Genomic DNA, 22748 nt, shown 5'->3' with positions numbered 1-22748 from the left:
GCTGAAATAACAGGACTAGATATGGTACAGCTTGGATAGGGTCCAGCCCCTCTGCAACACTAAATTGGATAAGTGGAAGAGGATGGATGGATGAATAAGAGAAATAGCTCAGATTTCTTTCCCTTATAAGGCCAAAATTTCTTCAGTTGCTGAAAGTCCTTTGATTGTATCTGGATTGTCCAATTTAAAAGCTACCATGGCGAGTAGAGACACCATCCCTGTCCACCCCTAACTAAAGCTCATGTTTGCTCTGAAAGTACAGTGATGTGCAAAAGTCTTGAACCACATCCACTGCCTTAAATTTAGCTTCCATTGAGCCAGGATTTCATTAAATATATATATATTTATTTATTTTTTAATAAAATAAAACAAAACCCTGAAATTTGAATTGAAGTTAGAATGATTATGATAGGTCTACGGGCCTGCTTCAAAACTGTTTGCTGAGCCATGGATAAAGAAGTAATCTCAAAGACTGCTCCTGTACATACCTGTGTGATCTAACTGAGGCCTTACATTTAGTATTTAGCAATATTTTTGATGTACATGCAAAATTTTTAAATTATCTTTTTAATATTTGTCCTATGTTACTTAAATGCAAACCCTATCTTGTGTAAAAAAACAAAAAACAAAAAAAAAAAACAACCTTTCAGTGTATTTCAGCATTTGATAGGCCTCTCAGTTAATCTCAAACAGTATTCCTCATTCAGGCTGGTGCTTTAATATGTAGCAACAGGCTGCTTGTATGAGCTGCTAACTGGTTTGCCAGTTGACTGGTGATATTCTGCATATGCTGCTTGTGGTGTTCTGTTCCAGCATGTGCTCGCACACTTTGTCTGGGGCATTGGGGTGTTAATGGATTACTGAAAGGTGTTGACTCAGGTGTGTGTGAGTGTGTGTGTGTGTGTGTGTATATGTGTGTCTGAATGAGGGTTGTACGGTGCTCAAAGTGTGCTGGGATCTAGTTCAGACACCAGTCTCGAGTTCCCATTCGTCTCTCCTGCTCCCTCTGCCACTCCTCTGTGATCTGTCTCCTGTTCTCTCACTCTTGCTTCAGCCTGTCCTTTTTCTTTTTTCCTTTCTCACCCCTGCACATTAGTTAGAAGCATTTATCCTTTGCCGCTTTTCTCTCTTTGCAATGTCTTCTTTTTGCATTGCTTAACAGTCGCTTACCCTCAAGATGGATATTGGAGGACTGACCACCGTGGTAGCAAATTCTGCTTACATCAATGCTCGTGGAAGCATCGATGGCTCTAATCCAGCAGCAGCTCGGGATAAGAAGTACCATGCTCGCCTCAAACTGCCCCACATCACTGTGTGTGAGGGCCTGAGGGACACCTTAGATTTAGCCTTTGACTCAGTCTGTGTCGAACAGCCGATTGGCAAACGCGTCTTTAGGGAATTCTTGGATGCAAACCAAGAGTATCATGGGGCTTGTCGTTTGTGGAAAGACATCGAGGACTATGACCTGGCGGAAGACTCTGAAAGGGGCAAGAAAGCGTCAAAGATAGTTCAGCGGTATATGGACCCCTCTGCCAAACACTACTGCCCGTTCCTCAGTGAGGACATCATAACGAAGGTCAAAGAATGTCTTGAGGCTGTAGGTGATGATTTGTTTTCTGCAGCACTGGCCAAAACTTTGGACTATCTGCGTGAGGCCCCCTACACTTTCTTCCTGGAGAGCATGTACCTGAAGAGGTTCTTGCAGTGGAAATGGCTGGAGATGCAGCCCATGGATGAAGACTGGTTCCTAGATTTCCGTGTGCTGGGGAAAGGTGGGTTTGGGGAGGTGTCTGCCTGTCAAATGAAAGCCACTGGAAAACTGTACGCCTGTAAGAAACTCAACAAGAAGAGGCTGAAGAAGAGGAAAGGCTATGAGGTGAGAGAATAAATGTCATTCTTGAGAAGATGCTCCTTTACTGACCATGCCTTTTGCCTTCCACAGTGGTAGAAGAAAACTATTTGCTTATGCAAAAGTAGCAAAATCACAGTGCAGAACAACACATTCATTAAAAACCAAAAAGCAGAAGTACTTTTCATACCAAATGGCCCAGAAATTATTTTATCTAATAGTGTTATTCGTACATTTATATAATAGCATAACTTTCATTATGCTGCTTCTAGTTTGGGGGCTATTTTAACTACTTCATCCTGAGTAACTGACATGACTAACGTGTATGCAACGCTAACACAGACATAATTATGGACAATAATTCATTTGACGTAAAAGTTACCACAAACTAAAGCTGTTTTCACCACTAAGGGTTAAAAAAAATATGCTGCAGGCACTAATTTGCTTCAGCGGATGTATATTATTTCAATTTCAGATAGATGGTAATAAATATGTGAAAAGCAGTAGCTTTCTCTCCATGTAATGAGATTTGGAAATTGGAAGCTATACAGTGATTGCTCTTATTAAGAAATCTTCATTAAAAAATGTACAACAACATAAAAATAAAATTTTGTTTCTTTGCGCAAGGCTTAATGAGGTTTCAGGCAATCACAAGGGCATATGTAATTTGATTTTTTTTAATTAATTATTTTTTGTGTAATAACTGGGATGGTTTGGATTTATGTTTTAGAGAACCTGCTTCGCACTGAGCAGACTGCAGTGGTGCTAATCATCTTTGTCCCTGCCTCTGTCTCGTTTGGCTTTAGCCTGCAGTATTAAACACTGATACAGGGATAGAGTGATTACTGGGAGCTTTATGGAAAAGCTCTGCTGAAGGGAACTCCTTGGCACTGTTACATTTTGCCCTTGACTTGTCTGAGGTCATTCTGTGAAGTGCACACCTGAACCTCTCCTCCAAATGACATACACATTAAAACATACTGCACAGTTTGGTTCAACCTTATCAGACCCCCCCCCCCCCCCCCCCCCCAAAAAAAAAAAAAAAAATCTATTAAAAGGTCACTCATGCATTTTTCAAAATTGTCTTTCCTATTTTTTCCTGTAGGGGGCGATGGTGGAGAAGCGTATTCTTGAGAAGGTTCACAGTCGCTTCATTGTGTCACTGGCGTACGCCTTTCAGACAAAGGAAGAGCTTTGTCTGGTCATGACCATCATGAATGGAGGAGATCTCAAGTAACTTTACATTCTGAAACACGAACATTCAGCTGTAACACACACTCCTCATCCCTTATTGACATGCTGATGCAGTTGCATCCTAAACACCTATAATTTGTGTGCACGAGCTTTAAGTATCTCCTTCGCCAATGAACCGAAGGTTGTTATTATAGGGATGTTATAATTTTCCCATCAAGTCAGCTGCGCTGTGCAGGAAATGAATGCAGCATTTCACCCACATGTGCCACAATTCATCCCTACATCCCAGTGTCTTTACACGGGGGTGGATGACATGCTGTTTTTAGCAGCGAAACTGTTGTATGTCTGCAGACTGAATTATAGGTGCATTTGTAAGTTCAGAGTCAGCATAATAGCATAATTTGAGCACAAATGTACTCAGAAAGTACCCACCTTTTTATGTCAGATTACCAATGAAGAAAGAAAAGATTTTTTTTTTTTTTTTTAAATAACTAAATCCTTTCTTCCTAGAAAATCAAATTTGGATGTTTGCAGGCTGCACTTGTAGAGCCCATGTACCAAGAGCACACTAGCACACTGTAGATATAAAATACTGCAAATGTGTGCACGCTGAATGCCTTTTATAATTGACCAAGGCCGACGATTATCTGTCCGGTGTTCCCTGAAGGTACCATATTTACCTGGTGGATGAAAATAACCCAGGGTTTGATGAGCCTCGAGCCTGTTTTTACATCGCTCAGATCATCCAGGGCCTGGAACACCTCCATCAAAAAAGGATCATCTATCGAGATCTCAAACCAGAAAATGTGCTGCTTGATAATGACGGTAATAAGTTTGACTCAAACACCGGTGAAAGTAATAGAATAATAATATGATAGTGACCTAATAAAATATTTTTATTTATCACATCAGGGAATGTACGTATATCTGACTTGGGTCTTGCTGTGGAACTAAAAGAAGGCAAAACAATGACAAAAGGCTACGCTGGGACTCCAGGTGGGTCTCATCTGTACCCGCTGAGAAATCTGTATGCGGTTTCATATTGAAGGGGTGATCTCATAGTTTTCATATTTAATTGTAGCTCATTTTGTCATTTTTTTTTTTTTTTTATTTCTTGCAGGTTACATGGCACCAGAGATGCTAAAGGGAGATAAGTATGACACCTCGGTTGACTACTTCACTCTTGGAGTGACTTTATATGAGTTCATGGCTGCTAAGAATCCATTTAGAAACAGAGGAGAGAAGGTGAGATTTTAAACTACTGCTGTTGCTTTATGTGCAAAACAAACCAGACAGAAGTAAAAGTTTTACAGGTTGTTTGTCTTCTTCACAGGTGGAACGTGAGGAGATGAAAGAGCGTATGCTGACTCGGGTGGTGACCTACCCAGACAGTTTCAGTGAGCACGCAAAGTCACTGTGTGATGGGCTGCTAGCCAAGGAAGTCGGTCAGAGGATGGGTTTTAAGAATGAATGCTGTGATGAAATCAGAGCACATCCGTTTTTCAGTGGCATTAACTGGAGGAAGCTCAACGCAGGTGTGCTTTCTATTTTTATCCAAGGTCGTTTAGATTTAGGAAATAGTTTTAATCCACAAACTGTATAATGTGGTGTTTAATTCACATTTCTCACCTTTTCAGGAATTCTACCTCCTCCTTTTGTCCCTGACCCCAAAGTGGTGTATGCTAAAAGTCTGGATGATGTCGGGGCATTCTCCTCAGTGAAGGGGGTGATCTTGGAGGATCCCGATAAGACCTTTTTTGATGAGTTTGCCACGGGCAACATCTCCATTCCTTGGCAAGAGGAGATGATCGATATGGGAATTTACGGAGAGCTCAACCTTTGGGGCCCTGAAGGCACCATCCCCAACGATCTCCGCAGGGAGTCCATACTAGAGCAGCCAAAGTCATCGACCTGCTGCTTATCTTAGAGTCACTGAAACACGTGAACTGTAAAGCGCCCTGACTTTCTTTTCTTTAGAGCATGCAGCATGGGGACTCAAACACTCAGGACAGACACGAGTCTCTTCTGAACTTTCTGCTCACACACCGATACAGTTTGCAAATTTTATTATGTCGGCATGGGAAGAGCAAGAACAGAGTGGAGGCGGACTTCCAGCCTGAAACAGACTTAAGCATAGATTTAAGTGTTGAAAAATTCCAATTTTTAACAGCATATCCTCTATTGTCCCTTCAGTTTTTCCCTCACTGTCCCGCATCTTCTCGTTCAGCATCACTCTCTTCTCTTTATGCATGCATGTGGTGAATTATTGTAAAGCTTTTAGATGGAAAATGTATTTTAAAAACCCCATTTTCGAGCAGGGGTTTAGTGACGTGGTATCTTTGGTGCTAAGTGACAGTCACATGTTGACCATGTACGAACTGCATATGTGCTCCTGTAGGGTGTGTCCCATTTAATGAAAAGTGTTCTGTTTTGTTTTTTCTTAGTGTTTAACATAAACCAAAAGCTAACACACCAGAGATGCAAAGTCTCACATTTGTGGAACTCTTAAGGGGTTATTTCATAGGTGTTGATGCACTCTTTTTTTTTATGACTATCCAACAGCAGAGCACCTTTAATAAATGTATAAGTAGTCTAGATGTTATGAGACACATAAATATAGGATGAATGTTTACGATAAATTGATTTATTTTTAAAAACTGTTAATCACAAGTTGAAATATTTTTGAAAAAGCTGTGGCAAATAAAATAGCTTTATGAAAACTTGAGTCAGGAACTTCATTTCTGCCTGACGATGGTTAAAGCGCCGTCCAGGAATTTAAGCGCAGATCAGATTCCTTTAAATCAGCAAGGTGGGAATAGAATTTCCTTAAAAACCTTTAACATCTCTGGGAGCTCCTCCTCTTAAAGCTCCTTTGTCACTCCTTTGCTATGGCTTTATATATCCTGATCTCCTGCTGTGGTAGCTCGATCAGCAGTGTGGTGTTAAAACTGCTCTCGAAGCACTCTGTGAACCTCAGGTCTGACTGGAACCGGATCTTGTTGGCCCACAGTAGAGCTGTTTGACTTCCTGGTCGGCAAAAGTGACACATAGTTTTCAGGAGTTCTTCAAGGCAGTTGTGGTGATAGACCACATCAGCCGCGAGCACATAGTCATAATGGTACGATGGATAGGGGAAGTCTCGATCCAGGTCGCGACCCCAGGAGAGGGCAGACACTTGGGGGGTGTAGCGGCAGCGGCCCTTGGTGTTTCGCAGGAGGTTGAAGGTCAGATTAGATAATATGTCTGGCAGATCTGTTGCTGTCACCCAAGCACCTGGTAAAAAGTGGGATAAAACCCCGAGCAACAGAGACATCAAAAGACAATAACACATTTCTGACTTTGATCATACATTTTTGATCTTACATGGTGTTGAGCATTTTATTTTGGATCCTTGTTTCACCCACTGAAAAAAAACAAAAACTTTCGTTATTTTCTCAAAATTTTAATTTTAAGTTCTTTTCAAAATTTTTGAGATAATGACCCAAAATTTTTTTTTCAGTGGTGGAAACAAACTTCCATATTTTATTAGTTAAGAACTGACACTGAAATAATTCTTGCAAGGAAGCGATACCTTTGCTTAATGCTCATCTGTACAACAAAGCTGAGAATTAAAAAAAATAATTTGGTGAACAAATTCCAGTGAAATTTTGATAGTGAATGTATCTTGCATAGCCAAAAGTGGTAAACCACTGTGTGGCATAGACTTCTACTGTTCTCCAGAAAGTATTAAAACACATTCAGCTTTGAGCAAACTGTTTTTACCTTCATCACTCACTGAAAAACCAGGGGACATCACATACTCATATGACAAAATGGTGACTGGACTGGGGCTTCTATAGCGCCTTCCCACTCAGTTGAGCGCTTGCAGGTCTCATTCACCCAGTCATACACACATTCATACAGTGCTTTTTATCTATACCTAAGTGCTTTCTAACATTTGCACACACACTCACACTCCAATGGATGCATCAGGAGCAACTCAAGGTTCAGTATCTTGCCTGAGGATACTTGGGCATGTGAACTGCAGGACTCGGGGATCGATCCACCGACCTTCCAGCATCGATGACACGCACTACCACCTGAGTGATGTCATTTTGTCAGTCACAAGGTAAGCTGGTCCTAAAGCATACCTTGCTTTATATTCCTTTTTGAATTTAATGGGAATTTAGAAAATGAACATGATGTTGTTTTCAGTAAGACTTTAAACTAGAGATTAAGATCATAAACTCATCTGGCAAGTGTTTACTAAAGACATAAATCAGGGGAGTCGAAGGTTGTTTTCCCATAGACTTCCATACAATTTGACTTCAATTTGCAGCCCCTGCTGGCTATTGGAAAGAATGCAGGTTTAAGGCACTTCCTCAATAGCTTCACTTTTCACACCCAGACATCTTTTACATGCTGTGTGTAGTACATTATGTTCACTACTCCCTGGCATAGTGCATGACAACTGAACAATTCAGCATCAAACACGGCAAGTTGCGCACTTACTGGAAATGGCGATTGCAACTGCATTTAAATATTAAAAACTTGACAAACCTCTAACCACTAAATTCTTCTACAGGGAGGACGACGATTTAACGCCAACACCAAGAATCTGTCACTGGTAGCTAGCTGAGTAGCACTGGCATCAACTGCAGTGGCCAAAGCATTCTTCTCCTACTGGCTGACAGTTTTTTGGTTGGCCGTCTCTTTCCAATGGGAATGCAACTGCTCATTTAAAAGAAAAAGTGTAAGTACTCAGTCTTCATCAGTCAGCTCCATGTATGCATTAATCCACAGTTACAATCCTCTCATACTAATATACTATTGTCTAAATAATTTTTTGCGAAAAAATATGACTACCTGTTTGAGAAAATATTGTGACTTTTTTTAAACAAGCAAAAATATATCTGGGTGCCTCATTTGCATCATCAGTAACAATAAGCCAGCATGAGCCTGAGTAGAAAAAGAGGAGCAAGGAGTCAGGTAGGATCTGCATACTAGAGCTCATTTCCTTTGAGATTTATGCATTGGGAAATTTACAGGCTGCTTTGAGTGTATCACCAACAATAATTTCAGCAGAACCAGCAGCATAATGAATCACTCTAATTTTAAGGGAATCCAGTGATTGGACAGTGAAGAGAAAGGGGGCAGTCACAGCAGCTTGCGTAGATTTTTTTTTTTTCTTTGCATGAAAACATTTCATTTCTTTGGGAATAAATGAAACCTTTGTTTCTACTCTGTGCTCAGTGGAGGGGCAACAGGATAACAGCATCAACCCAGTGATCACTGTATTCATTAAGATATCCAAATTACAGCTTCTCGGCTTTGTGCAATGCCAGGAAGTTATGTGGGTGGATGATCGTTGTACATTAACAATGAATCCCAGTGTTTTTAGCTGCGTCATGACTTTTCCTCGAGTTCCATCACCAAGCTTAAATTTAAGAGTATGAAATATTCAGTGCACATCTAATTAATCCTTCATGGATTTTTCTTATTCTTACAGCCGAGAGTACCACACCTTTACTAAGTAAGTATTAAGTAATAAATACAAAGATCATATTACTAATTTGATTATTAGTTTATTTATTCTTATGATTAACATCAATAGTGTTAGATTAATGTGTTTACTAAGATTAACGTTGACAGATGAATATGATTTCATTAGTTTCATACCTGTAGTATGTATAGTGTAAAACCAAGTGAGCTGCATTATTAAAGTGCACTTACCGAGCAGACTTGCCACAACAGAGACTAAGCCTGTCCCAGCTCCAATCTCGAGTACTGCTTTGTCCATCAGGTTCACTTGTTGCTGGTTATTGTCCAAGAACTGGCACAAAGCTATTGCCTACAGAAATAAAACTCTCACGATCACATTTAATAATACATTTTCAAAATGTGCCAACACCACGCTCTTGGCAACCCCTACCCCGGGCCAAATCAGAGCGCCGTACGTATCCATGGATTCTCGGATGCTGATGTCGTGACCGGCAAAATAAAAAGACTCATTTCCCAGCGCATAATAAACACTCGGCTCCCAGATGTTCCTCCTGCTCAGAGCCTCTGTTGCCATCACCTTCTGGTCTGTCAGTGCTATATGAGCAGAGTGTGACATGAAGAGGCAGGTTATATTATTGAAATTAGCAAAGTTCAGTAAAAAAAAAAAGAAAAAAAGAATGATATTCTTATCTGAGATGCAAAAACTAGACATGTACATAACAGATACAGTTTGATCATACCTTTAATTATGGTCCCCCTCTTTTCCACCTCCTTCTCACCATCCTCTTCCCTTTTCTTTCCAGCAGGCCTTTGTCTCACTGGCTGGCTGACTGCAGCTGATCTGTCCATTAACACTAAAAAGTGTTCTGACATGAAAACCGTTATATTGTAATAGATATTTAAGATGAGTACTCCAGCAGTTTAGTGCTGGGACACCCACACGAACATGAGTGCTCTTGACTTAAAGTTCTCATTACTGGGTCAAAGTTAAAAACGAAAACAAAAACCCTCTCTGCCTGTTACTTTCTAGTTTAAAAAAAAGCCCCTGTGTTTAATGATTGTGCATTTGTGGCTTATTTGAATCTCAGTAAATGTTGGAACGGATTCAGAGTGGATCGGATTTAGTCCACTAGTCTCTTTGGCTGTCACTGGACTCCGAACCCAAGCCCAGAAACACAGCTGGTTAAATCCTGAGGTCAACAGCCACAGAGTACACAGTGTTTATCTCAGATGAATTCCAATATTTATAAAATAATTATGGGCGTTTTAAGAATTTCAAATAAAAAAAATATTTTCTTAATACAATATTTAAATAGATTTTATGAAAAGGTGTGAAACCTACCCGCAGGAAGTGTTATCTTCTCCTGTGTTTTCTTGTTGTGTGTGCACTTGCCTCTGCTGTGCCCCTGAGTTTATAGACAGAGCATCATCTGTGACACACCCCTGAGTGAAGCTGGGGTCTTTGGCTGACATAGTTCAACCCTCTCAGCACTGTATATTATATATACTTTTATGACTATAGAATTGTATCCCGTTATCCTCTTTATCCTTTTATCCTGTTTCAGCACAAGATTTACTGTAGTTGGCGACTTATTTATGCTCTCTTCTCATCATTAATGCACCCGACATCTGGCTTTACGCAGGGTTTCACAGCCACAGGGACATGTAAATATTTGAAAACAAAATGTGTTCACACTGTGACAAATTTGCATATTCATATTTATCATGACAAGCCAATTTGTATGAGGCTTTACAGATGTGAGGAATGGATGTGTGCAACCTGGCACGTCTCAAGATGACTCGTGTTAATTTCTAATGTGATCTGTGGATAGACCCAGTCTCAATGTCCACTCTTAAAGCCTAAGCACCAAAATAAATAAATGAGTAAATAAAATTTAAGGGCTCAAAACAGAGTGAACAGGAATGGGGCAGCACTCTGTGACACACACTACATGTAAGTTTGTGAAATTTCTTCCTTCCCAGTTCCAAACCTCCTCTGACATTAACATCAGCACAAACGCCATGAGCTGGAAGCTTCATGGCATGGGGTTCTGTTGCTGAGCAGCTACATGCAAGCCTTATATCACCATGCATGTAAAGCACGTAGCCTGTGGGAATGTGTTCTGTGGCGTGTCAAATCATGCTTCTCTATCTGGCAGTCTGATGGATGAGTATTGGTTTGGTGAATGCCAGGAGAACATTACCCACCTGACTGCACTGTGCCAACTGTGGTTTGGTAGGAGGGGGTGGGTGGGTGTAATGCTGTGGGGTTGTTTTTTTCTGAGTTTGGCCCAGGCCCCTTAATTCCAGTGAAAGGATGTCTTAACACTGAAAAGGACAAGCAGAAGAAATTGATGGATATCTTAACACTTTCCTTACCAGAGTATTGTTTTGAAATGACCAGTGACTCATTGATCACTAATCATTCAAGACCTCCCAGAATACACTATATTGCCAAAAATATTTACTTGTCTGCCTTCACACACAAATGAACTTGAGTGACATCCCATTCTTAATCCACAGAGTTTAATATGACGTTGGTTCACCCTTTGCAGCTACAACAGCTTCAACTCTTCTGGGAAGGCTTTCCACAAGGTTTAGGAGTGTTTATTTTGACGATTCTTCCAGAAGCACATTTGTGAGGTCAGACACTGATGTTGAATATGAAGGCCTGGCTCACAGTCTCCGCTCTAATTCATCCCAAAGGTGTTCTATCAGGTTGAGATCAGGACTCTGTGCAGGCCAGTCAAGTTCTTCCACACCAAACTCACTCATCAATGGCTTTATGGACCTGCTTTGTGCACTGGTGTGCAGTCATGTTGGAACAGGAAGGGGCCATCCCTAAACTGTTCCCACGAAGTTGGGAGCATGAAATTGTCCAAAATGTCTTGGTATGCTGAAGCATTAAAAGTTCATTTCACTGGAACCAAGGGGCCGAGCCCAACTCCTGAAAGACAACCCCACACCATAATCCCCCAAACTTTAGTGACACAATGGCACAATGCAGTCAGACAAGTTCTGTTCTCCTGGCAATTGCCAAACCCAGACTGAGAAATGTGTTTCTTCACTCCAGAGAGCACCTCTCCCCTGCTCTAGAGTCCAATGGCTGCGTGCTTGACACCACTGCATCTGACACTTTGCATTGTGCTCAGTGATGTAAGGCTTGGATGCAGCTGCCCAATCCATGAAGCTCTCTGCGCACTGTTCTTGAGCCAATCTGAAGGCCACATGAAGTTTGGAAGTCTGTAGTGATTGACTGTAGAAAGTTGGCGACACTATGTGCCTCAGGATCCACTGGCTACTTCGTAGCTGAGTTGCTGTCATTCCCAATCACTTCCACTTTGTTATAATACCACTAACAACTGACTGTGGAATATTTAGTAGTGAGGAAATTTCCCGACTGGACTTGTTGCACAGGTGGCATCTTATCACGGTACCACGCTGGAATTCACGGAGCTCCTGAGAGCGACCCATTCTTTCACAAATGTTTGTAGAAGCAGTCTGCATGCCTAGGTGTTTGGGTTGATACACCCGTGGCCATGGAAGTGATTGGAACACCTGAATTCAATAATTTGGATGAGTGAGTGAATACTTTAGCAATATAGTGTATATTAAGATCAAAAGAAAGAGCATAAAGTTAGATTTTTATTACTGAAAACAGTGATTGCTGGGATATTTTATTACTGGCAGGGATGATGTTGATGTTGCAGCTTATCGACACATTTTGGAGAGTTCTCTTTTTCCAACTTTGTAGGAACAGTTTGGAGAGGGCCTTTTCTGTTCCAGCATGACTGTGCCCCAGTGCATAAGGCAAGGTCTAAAAAGTCATGGTTGAAGGAGCCTGGTATGAAAGAACTTGATTAGCCCACTCAGAGCTCTGACCTCAGTCCCATCAAACACCTTTGGAATAAACTAGAACAGAGATTGAGAGCCAGATCCTTCCATCCAGCACCAGTATATGACCTCATAAATGCTCTTCTGGATGAGTGGGCAAAAGTTCTCACAGAAAGAAAAAGCTCGCATAGGCATAATGTGCAGGTGGCCCCAAACGTTTTGTCCATATAGTGTGTCATGTAACCGGTTCTTTTACTTGCATACAATTTAAATGTTCATTTTCTTTGTCTTTTCAACAATCCCTTCCCTGCCAGCACTGTACAGTTTCTGGTTTTCATCAATCCCACGTTCCTGCTCTCAGTTGCAGTTCAGTCACTGTTCAGCAACTTTGCAGCTGAGAAGCCCGGTTTCTTCTTCCTTCTGTTCAGCTGTCGCTCATTTTCTCCATCAGTCAGTCAGTGGGTAAACAATCACTAATCATCTTTTGATCTCCACTACACACCTGTGAAGTTTTGTGACTGCACAGTTGTGACACAAATTGATTGTGTTGACAAAATCCGTCTTCAAATGGCACACGTTTAATCATCAGAATGTGAAACCACCTTTATGCAGGTTCCATCAGAGCTGAGACTCACAAGCTGGAAACACAACCAACAGGCCTCATTAGCTGAGTACAGCAGCTCTACATTTTTGAGTCTTGTAAAACATAGCTTTATTGTAGTTGATATATATTCATTTATATTGCTAAAACCTACTAATATTATCTGAAATTTTAGAAATCTGAGCATTTTAAGCAGGAGGGTTAATTATGTAATTTGTTTACACGGCACTGACATGACCACAGATGAATTTAGTACACAGATTACTGCTGGTATGTATCATGACTATAAAAGGCTGTGCAGTAAACACTACTCGGATCCTGTTTTTGTCATAGCGGTGGAGTCCAGGCTGACCACAGATACAGGGGTATTCACTGTACCAAGTACCTGTAAGCTGGGCTGTAGGGCTTTTGGTGGGAGGATTCACAGCCTTGTATGAGCGCACACTCAGAGCAGCCAGGAAGCAGCTGGTTGTGCCGCATGAGGCTAGAAAATGACTTGAACTGACAGATGGTAACAACCAACACTGAGTCACTGTCATCTAAACAGCAACACTGGTAATCAGTCAAAGTATTTGGAGCTTTCCATCACAGCAGAGCAACATGAACTCGACAGTGGGAACCCAACCCTCTTGATATAATTTATTAATCACTACTGGTGAAATTCAATGTGTATAGCTGCCTCATAATGATGATGAACCATATCTGATAATATACTCGGTCTAAAAAAAGGACTTTGCAATAAAGAAAAACATTGTACAGTAAATCTTTAGGCGATAGCTCTCTATTAATAGACTGAAGATGCACATTCAACTGTGATCTCTTAATTCCAGGGAAAGCCATTTTTCCTGGTGGGAAACAAAAGAGAATTACCAAGGCTCACTTGTCAAACAATAGTTCACGCAAGGCTGAGCTAGATCATTTGAATATTGATAATAGTGAATGAATATGAAGGTGGTGGATGTACCATATTTATTAGGTGGACCAGTCAGTGCATAGAACAGAAGGATAAAGAGCTGCCAGTCATCACCTTAGGGTTGGTAATCCTCACCTCTGTGTGCAAAGGTCAGGAAAAGACTGTACAGGCCAGTGGAAAATGAGTCACGGTCACACACAGGAGCACGTGAGCCGCAACAGGCTTACAGTAGCCCCGTGTGCAGCGTGATTGTGTGAATACATCACTTAATGGGTGCTAAGCTCCTGCAATTTTAAAGGGTATAGTTAAGAATGGTATTTGCTGCGTCTGGATGTTTCAGTGACATCACCGAACATGTAAACAGACAGAAATGATGCAGATAGTGAACATGATATTTGGAATCTGAGTATGAACAGCTTCAATCCCCATGAAAGATTTTGGGCAACGGAACAAATTGCTCTCTCAGGAGGAGCGGCTACTTTCTGATCCTGCAAAATAGGCCAGAATGCGTGGTTGCTGAGGTTGCCGTATATGGGGCCGGGGATGTGCTGGAGGTTCATCTAAACCTCATCACTCACTTTGTAATGTTGTTGCTTACCTCAGGGATCCTCAAATCCAGGCCTCGAGGGCCGGTGTCCTGCAACTTTTAGGTGTGTCTCTGCTTCATCACACCTGAGTCAAATATAGAAGTCATTAGCAGGACTCTGGAGAACTTGACTGCATACTGAGGAGGTAATTCAGCCATTTGAATCAGGTGTGTTGGATCAGGGACACATCTAAAACCTGCAGGACACCAGCCCTCGAGGCCTGGATTTGAGGATCCCTGCTTTAACTGATGGGGAATATGCTGTGTGCTCAACTGGCAGTTAAATCTAGTTACACCTAATGCTACGTGACAGTCCTGCATTAAATTGTGTGTTTATATGGTCTGAATGCTCCATCTCTGTTGAGACAACTTTGAAACATACTGGTTCAGTTTTATGGTCATTATGGCACACTGGAGATGCCTGTATTACATTTTCTATGTAAACTTTTTATATATGCATGTGAAATGTGCATTGGAGCATTAACTAAAAGTGAAATTTATTATTTAGACTCACTGGACACTTCACTAGCTAATAACACATTTAATAACAACATATAGACATTTTAAAACAGCACATTCACACTTCAAAGATCCATCAGTGTCAATAATGTATTGTCACTATGTTGCTAATGGTTTAAAAATAGCATTTCAGTCATGCACATGGAAGTGTAATTATACTTAGTGTAGTGATGATAATCAGAAACTCAAGAATAAAATATTGCATTCTCTTTATTTACACAATGAGAACTTATTTTGAAAAACAATATTGTTGATATTTTTTTCATTCATTCTACCCCAGGAACTATTTACAAAAAGAAAAGAAAAAAAAAAAGAAAATGTGATCTCAGTTGTGAAATAATCAAAGTTTTCCTAACTCAGGTTAATGCAGGTAAATGTAGGTTCCTGTGACTAACCGTCAGATGCTGACCGAGGGGCCTGTTAGTAATTTCATGGCTTCTAATCATTTACTTTCAAATTTATGATAAACTGCAAGTAAAGGGGAAAAAAGTACAAACTCAGCAGCCAACATAAAACCTAACAAGGAAAAAAAAACACTCCTTGTACATTAACTAATAGTTATAGGAGCAGATGAAAGCTTGGGGTTCCCAGCATGTGAAGTCATTAAACTTTCCATTTGCTGAAAGACAAAGAGACACAATATGTGTTTGTGTGTGTGTCAGTACAAGAAAAGGTTAACCAAAATGAACATCTTGCAAGATTAAACAGTAAACAGAGGCATACCATAAGCCAGAACTTCCAGACAGTTTTCCTTATTTGCTGTGTTATTGGGCTCCCCTGACAGCCAGTCAGCATACTCCCATCTGGAACCGTCCACCCAGATGAAGCGACCAGTCTGACATGTAACAAGAGATCAGTGAGAGTTAATCGTGTTGAGCAGTCATTTATTTTACACTCAGGGATACAAATGAGGCTTCATGGTGTGATTTATACAAGTTTAAGTACACGTTTATGGCCCCACAAGTCTCCAGCGGAAAATACACACCTCCAGAAATCGCAGTCCTCCAACCCAGGTGCGTGTATGCGTTCCATTTTTCTTCAGTATCAGTTTCATCAGTTCACTGTGGATGTACTGGCTTGTGATGGAGGCCAGATGGCCACCGGGGAACTTTTCCTGGCAAAAAAACTACAAAGAAAACCATGAAAGAGGCACATTAATGTCAGTGTTTTCTTACTACACATCGAGTTATTGGTGCTTAAGTGGAATAATGCAGGATACATAAGCACCTCAGCATCTGCAGCCCTCATTGGCTCATTGAAGAACTCATAGCACTTCCCTTCTAGTACTACGCCAGGACAAGAGCGCTGCTCTGTGGTGAAAATGTGAAATTACAACATTTAAAAACTTATTGCATATTCATATCATATGCATTTCATCCATTTCAGTCACTGTAATGACTCCACCCATATGAACCCATATGATTCCAGTGCAAATGCTCTTGATGGTGTATGATGGTGTGTTTGTAGGTGTGTTGTGTGGGTGTTTGTGTGCATGTGTGAACTTTACCTTGCTTGTCTCGTTTTGATAGACACAGTTTTACGCATAAATTGAAACTAAGTCTTTTAGCTTGATTTCCTCTGTCTGACACCCGACCAGTCGGATCACCTTCATCAAGCACAGCCTGGCCTTCAGTTTCTGGCTCTTCATAGAGCTGCATTAGCGGCTCTTCATCTACAACATTGTCCCTCTTCCTCATGAAGCTCTCCTCCTCTTCTGGCAGAGGTTCAAGCGGGTTGTTATCATCCAGAGGCTCTATGATTGGTTCATCCTCCATTTCATTGTTCTCGTCCATGTCATCATCATCATCATCATCATCATTTTCTTCTTCTTCTTCCAGACCAGGGTCAGCTACAAGGCGCACATGCTCCTGAAAGTTTTCTTCATCTAACATATGCTTCTCTTCAGGTTCTGGCTCCATTTGTTGATCCAGCTCAACTCTTACCTCTGACACCACCTGGAACTCTGGGTCATCTTTGAGCTCTTGATCACCCTCACCTTCTGGATTCACACCAGCTTTGGTATTCACCATTTTAGCCTCAGCCTCCCCAGGGACCTCTGGTTCTGCTTTAACTTCTTGCTGTTCTTCAAACTTGTCCTCCACCTGAACTTCTGGCTTCACTTTAACATCTTGTTCTACCACACCTGCTTGCTCCACCTCCACCTCTGGCTCTGCTTTCACCTCCTGCTTCCCATCTGTTTTTACTTTAGCCTCTAGTTCCACCACTTTTTCCTGTTCCTCTTTGGGGGGTGGTATGACCTGTGGTGCAGGATTCTCCACCTCTACATGACCCTGCACGGGAAGCACGTCTCCCAGCAGAGGGCGCTGATTTTCTTTAGTTAAAACTGGACTTTGTTCCTCACCAGGGGGCAATGCTGGCAATGCCAGTGTCACTGCAAAGAGAAAATATTCGAGTAATTACTGATGAAATCAGACAGACATTCAGCTTCATATTATGGAAATGTGGTGTCTTTTTTTTGGTGGTGATTTGGATCTCTTTCTGTTTGATTGATGCTGTTACAACAAGAGATGCTAATAGTCTGAGACGCTGAGCCCTCGAGCCAGTTTTAGTTTTGAAGCGCCAGATAAAGTTATGTATGTTCCAACCCAATAAAAACAGCAAACATAATCATTACTAGATCAACATGACATTCAGAACATGGCTCGTATGGAGTGAAGGATACATTTTCATTTGAATTCTTACATCAGACAAATTACTCCAAATCTGAAGTGATTTCAAATATTTAGGAGGAAAAGTCTGTACAGATCAGTCACCGTCTTACCTGCAAGGCTCAGTGAGAGCAGTATCAGCATCTTCATCTTCATCTGTCAAAATCTGTACAACTGTTTCTGGGACTGTACACTGACTTATTGTCAAATTTGTTTCCTATCAACAAATTTTAGAGCCTGTTCATGTGTATCGAATCTCTGTTTTAACTGTCAGTTTGTGCTCTCCACATCTTTATAACCAGTGTTAGTCCTGCCCATTTCATTTCATTTTCTCATAAAATCATAAAGTTGGGCGGCCCCCCTACTTTATCTTGCCTAAAGCACTTGTTTGTTTTTTCTTTTTGTTACCTTCTGACAAAGTATAAAGTTCACATTGTTCGTGGCCTTCTAAAGAAGGAAACAAGGGAAACGTTTGAACGCAATTAGGAAGCATGACCTCCAACCAAATCAGAGTAATAGATGGCAGTGAGAGATATCAAAACTAATCACTGTTTTCACGTGCACTTGTTTTCGATGTTAGACACGTGCAAAATACTGAAAATACAGAAAGCGCTTGTTTATTCTTCAGTTGAACTTTTATTATATTTGGAAGAAGAACAACGAGTGTACTTAACAACACATACAGAAAAACTGAAGATATGCTCTATAAAATGATAACACTTTACAATACGGCCTGTGACTAAGGCCGTAAGTCCAGGAACTTACAGTCTTAGTCCTGGAAATTATGCAGCACTTAAATGTACTTACACATAAATACAGTGTACTTATACAATACATACAAAGGCAGTAGAATTTTAAGCAGTTTCAAAGTTAATTTTTTTTAATGAAAGTTTGACCCTATTTGACCTTGAGGAGGTCAGCGGTCCAAAGTAAAGTGATATTTAATATTGTCCCCTTATACACCGATCAAGCATAACAGTATGACCACCTGCCTAATATTGTGTTGGTCCCCCTTTGGTTGCCATAACAGCCCTGAACCATTGAGGCATGGACTCCTCTAGACCTCTAAAGGTGTGCAGTGTATCTGGCACCAAGATGTTAGCAACAGATCCTTTAAGTCCTGTAAACTGTGAGGTGGAGCCTCCATGGATTGGACTTGTTTGTCCAGCACATCCCACAGATGCTCAATTGGATTGAGATCTGGGGAATTTGGAGGCCAAGTCAACACCTCAAACCTGTTCCTGTACTTCTCAAACATTCTTGAACCCTTTTTGCTTTGTGGCAGGGTACATTATCCTGCTGAAAGACGTCACAGCCATCAGGGAAAACCGTTTCAATGAAACATGCTCTGCAACAGTGCTTAGGTAGTTGGTACATGTCAAAGTAAACAGGCCACCTTCTTCCATTGCTCTGTTGCCTATTTCTGATGCTCACGTCCACGGTAATGCAGCCCCACACATAACAATCTGAATAAACTGCGATGCACTGAATTTTATGATTTCGTTCTATCAGAACTGGCATTAACTTTTTTTTTTAGCAATCTTAGCTACAGTAGCTTGTCTGTAGGATCGGATCACACGGGCCAGCCTTTGCTCCCCATGTGCATCAATGAACCTTGGCCACTCACAACCCTGATTCACCACTGTTCCTTCATTGGACCACTTTTGATAGATACTGACCACTGCAGACCAGGAGCACCCCACAAGAGCTGCAGCTTTGAAGATGCTTTGTTGTTGTTTAACTGTCACAGTTTGGCTCTTGTCAAACTCGCTCAAATCCTCATGCTTGCCCATTTTTCCTGCATCTACCATCAACTTTGGGGACAATATGTTCACTTGCTTCCTAATGTATCCCACCCACTAACAGGTGCCATGATGAAGAAATAATCTGTGTTATTCATATAATCTGTCAGTGGTCATAATGTTATGCTTGATCAGTGTATCATTCCCTATATGCTTGTATGCTGTCAATCTATTGACCTTGTAAGAGAGGTCAGAGGTCAAATGTGACATGATATTTAAATCTTTATATGATACTTTCTATATTTTGACAATACACACCACACTTGCAAGAATCATAGTTTCTAAGTTATGAGGCTTTTTGTCAATTTTCAAACAATAATCATTCAGTTGACCTTGAACACCTTGGTGGATGCATGGTTAACATATTCCAGTCTACACCCTAACAAAATCTTATCAGAATTAATTCAAAACTTTTTGAGTTATCGTGTTTACAGACAGAATGACACATGCCTTTATTTCATACTTCAGAAACTCTGGGATGAGAGCAGGTATGGCCACAGTGACACTCCTGATCTTTTGTTGTCTAGTGTGGATCCAGGTTGTTGTTTTGGGTGATATCAACAAAACAGAACTGAGATCTCTGACAGTGGGAGGCAGAGCCATCAGCTTTGTAGGAATCTATAGAAGCAGCTCCCAGTTTGGGTTTAGGAGACAGACATCCTCTCAACTTTTAAGATTAGACTTCAAACTTTCCTCTTTAATAAAACTTATACCTATGCTGGATCAGGCAACCCTGAAACATCTCTAAGTTATGTCGTAATAGACTTAGACTACTGGGAGACTTCCCATGATGCACTAAATATTTACTATTCTCCATGCACCTCTTTCCACTGTTGTTGTGTTTAAATGCCGCTACTGCATGTTACGGTCTTTATCTTTAGCAATACAAAGCCTGTTGAGACACCCGTTGTTGTGAATTGGATCTCTCTATATAAAAGAATTAAATTAAACTGACACAAACTAAAAACAAAGAACAAATCTGGTTTAGTTCAGGTCCAGTCCTCTTCAGCATGGTACTATTTTGTTGTAGTAAAGTGTGAGGCGCATAGCTGCTCAGCAGGCCGTTATAAAAGGTTACTGTGCATTTAAAGTTGCCCGTCCTGTATATTTGATTCCTCTGAGATTCACTCTCTGGGTGACTTTCTTTATGTATGTTTGTGCAGAGTGAGCAGTGGGTGCTGAGATGTGTTGTTATGCATGTGTGTGTGTTTGCGTTAAAGTGTCTCGTGTGTGTTACATGACATCAGTGTGTCCTGCTCCGAGCAGAGCAGCTGGGACTGTTGATTGTGAACAGGTGTTGCAGCTGAGATTTAGAGAGTTAGTATTTCACTGTTTCTCTTTGTGTGTACTTATGCACACGTGTCTAGATGTATGTCCCCTGTGTGTGTCTTTGTGTGTGTGCATATGGCCACAAATGTAAGCATGTGTGCATATTAACCAGAATGAGTGACAATGTGCTGTTGTGTGGGCGCTGGTGGTAAGAAACCTAATAGCGAAAGACACAGTAGCTCAGCAGCAGCTGTCACATCTCTCCAACTCAGACTCATCCCAGCAGACGTATGGAAAACTCTAACCTCTGTCATTTCCATCCTTTATATTCAGGCAGGAGACTACATGTTCCTATAAAATACTTTCAAATAACTGGAAAAATAAGTGGAAACATAAAGGCATAAAATATATTTATTTGCTCCTGAGGTGATGGCTTTCATGCACAGAGGCCTTTACAGTAGAATCATCCAACCAGGTTTGGACAAGATGGTAGATCGCTAAATTATAATACAGCTAACTGCAGCAAACTTAGTTGGCATAGTGCATTCATAGACTGTATGCACATATAGATGTTAATGGAGGTCTATGGGGATCTGGTCCCTCCAGATGCTGCTGCTTGGCTTAAATCTACAATAAATGATTTTTAGCCAGTCAGTGTCAGTCAGGCAACAGAAACAAATTGTAAATTGTTGTGTCTTTTGAAATGGCAAGCATCATTCATTTGCAGAGGCACTTCTGTCCACATTCAGGTTCAGGTTCAGGTCACTTTATTTTACCTGCAGGTAGATTTGGCCTGCAGTAGTGAGTCATCCGCTCTCACACACATTTTCAACACAAACACAGACAACAGATAAGCATAATACACAATACTGAAGAAAAATAAATAATGATAATAGAAAATTCACACGGCATTATGAAGGATAGCAAAGCTATGATTTGTTCCTCTGAGAGATGGCAGCTGGAACAAAACTGTTTTTAAACCATGTTGTTCTGCAGTTTGAGACCAGAAACCTTCATCGAGAAGGAAGAAACTGAATCTCACTGTGCAAAGGATGCAAGACATGAAGTCTAATCAAACCGGCGAAGCGCTGCAACTGTCTGTTAGCCTACAGGGATGCTGGGTTCAGCTGTGGTTCAGCTCACCAATCATCCTGTTAGTTTCTGTTATTTACAGATAAATATCTAAACCGTGACGCTAAGGAAAAGGATACAACAGATTCAATAAAAGCATGATAAAATAAAATCGTCATGGTTTTATCAGTGTCTAAATGAGAACATTTCCTCAGACATGACAGACACTCAAGCCCTTGTTTGCACACAGTTTCACAGTTTGCTTCAAAGTTTGACTTTGAATTGTTCCAAGATATTTATACACTGAACACGTTCCACCATCTGACTTTTAATGGACCTGACCTCTTGAGTATGAGTATATTATCTAAAATCAATGATCATATCTTTTGTCAAGGGCCTGGCTGTGGCTGGTCTAATTATCTTGGGGGGTGACAATGACGTTATAGTAATGATGTACATGTACATACAAAGATAAACACATGAAGCCTACATGAACGTGTCAGAAACATGTCAGACGCATCAGTTCCTCTGTGGTCCACTTGAGGCTCCAACAGTGAGTCAATCTCCAAAGTCTCCTGTGTTAACAAGCATTTAAAACAGCATTAAAAAGCATATTTACAGTGGTTTTGATATCTATGGATACCCTCCCCTTCATAAACACTTTATGCTGGGTGAATTTTTTTCTGTAACTTATTCATCTTGATACCAGAGTTATGCTTGTGGCTGCTTTGATTGACACATGTACAGATACAAGCAGCTGTCGCAGGTTTCACCTCTTCTAGCTGGAGTCATTAAACTGGATCTTTCACCTGCAATTGTGCTTTTAATGCTGTGAGGTCTAAGGCCTGATTTAGAGTTCTGTGCCGGGTCTTTGCAGGGTCTATGTACATAACTGGAAATCCCCTCTGAACCCTACGCAGTGATGCGCCGACCCGACGTGCAGTTATATTTCTCATGAGG

The 22748-nt window shown here is 40.9% G+C and overlaps 3 protein-coding genes across 3 annotated transcripts; 1 reads left to right on the top strand and 2 right to left on the bottom strand.

Annotated features, from left to right (window-relative positions):
- The first annotated feature begins 933 nt into the window (after window positions 1–933).
- On the top strand, window positions 934–5763 carry LOC115800102 (rhodopsin kinase GRK1-like). Its single transcript, XM_030757352.1, has 7 exons — window positions 934–1876; window positions 2955–3082; window positions 3711–3868; window positions 3956–4039; window positions 4164–4288; window positions 4377–4578; window positions 4681–5763. Exons 1-7 carry the CDS (start codon window positions 1178–1180, stop codon window positions 4968–4970), a joined length of 1686 nt encoding a protein of 561 aa, XP_030613212.1. The 5' UTR covers window positions 934–1177; the 3' UTR covers window positions 4971–5763.
- A 155-nt stretch (window positions 5764–5918) lies between these two features.
- Window positions 5919–9397, bottom strand: mettl21cb (methyltransferase 21C, AARS1 lysine b). The gene is made up of 4 exons (XM_030758211.1): window positions 9265–9397; window positions 8955–9118; window positions 8756–8873; window positions 5919–6316 (listed from the first exon to the last, which is right to left on the bottom strand). Exons 1-4 carry the CDS (start codon window positions 9395–9397, stop codon window positions 5919–5921), a joined length of 813 nt encoding a protein of 270 aa, XP_030614071.1.
- A 5862-nt stretch (window positions 9398–15259) lies between these two features.
- LOC115800711 (eosinophil granule major basic protein 1-like) lies at window positions 15260–17796 on the bottom strand. The gene is made up of 7 exons (XM_030758210.1): window positions 17760–17796; window positions 16818–17369; window positions 16584–16691; window positions 16205–16287; window positions 15963–16103; window positions 15701–15812; window positions 15260–15596 (listed from the first exon to the last, which is right to left on the bottom strand). Exons 1-7 carry the CDS (start codon window positions 17794–17796, stop codon window positions 15529–15531), a joined length of 1101 nt encoding a protein of 366 aa, XP_030614070.1. The 3' UTR covers window positions 15260–15528.
- Between the last annotated feature and the right edge of the window lie 4952 nt (window positions 17797–22748).

Source organism: Archocentrus centrarchus, chromosome 21 (genome assembly GCF_007364275.1).
Source record: "Archocentrus centrarchus isolate MPI-CPG fArcCen1 chromosome 21, fArcCen1, whole genome shotgun sequence".
Classification (NCBI taxonomy): domain Eukaryota; kingdom Metazoa; phylum Chordata; class Actinopteri; order Cichliformes; family Cichlidae; genus Archocentrus; species Archocentrus centrarchus.
Note: the sequence above shows the minus strand (reverse complement) of the source record. Positions and strands in the feature narration are given on the sequence as shown.

Bases quoted from the DNA above. Each gene is read 5' to 3' on its own strand.
- LOC115800711 (XM_030758210.1), bottom strand. From the start codon at position 17,796: ATGAAGATGCTGATACTGCTCTCACTGAGCCTTGCAG. The intron at 15,813-15,962 runs GTGTGTATTTTC...GTTACATGTCAG, and splicing joins GAGGACTGCGATTTCTGGAG to ACTGGTCGCTTCATCTGGGT. The intron at 15,597-15,700 runs GTATGCCTCTGT...TTTGTCTTTCAG, and splicing joins TCTGGAAGTTCTGGCTTATG to CAAATGGAAAGTTTAATGAC.
- mettl21cb (XM_030758211.1), bottom strand. From the start codon at position 9,397: ATGTCAGAACACTTTTTAGTGTTAATGGACAGATCAGCTGCAGTCAGC. The intron at 8,874-8,954 runs GTAGGGGTTGCC...TTATTTCTGTAG, and splicing joins GCGCTCTGATTTGGCCCGGG to GCAATAGCTTTGTGCCAGTT. The intron at 6,317-8,755 runs GTAAGTGCACTT...ACTTTTTACCAG, and splicing joins TGTTGTGGCAAGTCTGCTCG to GTGCTTGGGTGACAGCAACA.
- LOC115800102 (XM_030757352.1), top strand. From the start codon at position 1,178: ATGGATATTGGAGGACTGACCACCGTGGTAGCAAATTCTGCTTACATC. The intron at 3,869-3,955 runs GTAATAAGTTTG...TTATCACATCAG, and splicing joins TGTGCTGCTTGATAATGACG to GGAATGTACGTATATCTGAC. The intron at 4,040-4,163 runs GTGGGTCTCATC...TATTTCTTGCAG, and splicing joins AGGCTACGCTGGGACTCCAG to GTTACATGGCACCAGAGATG.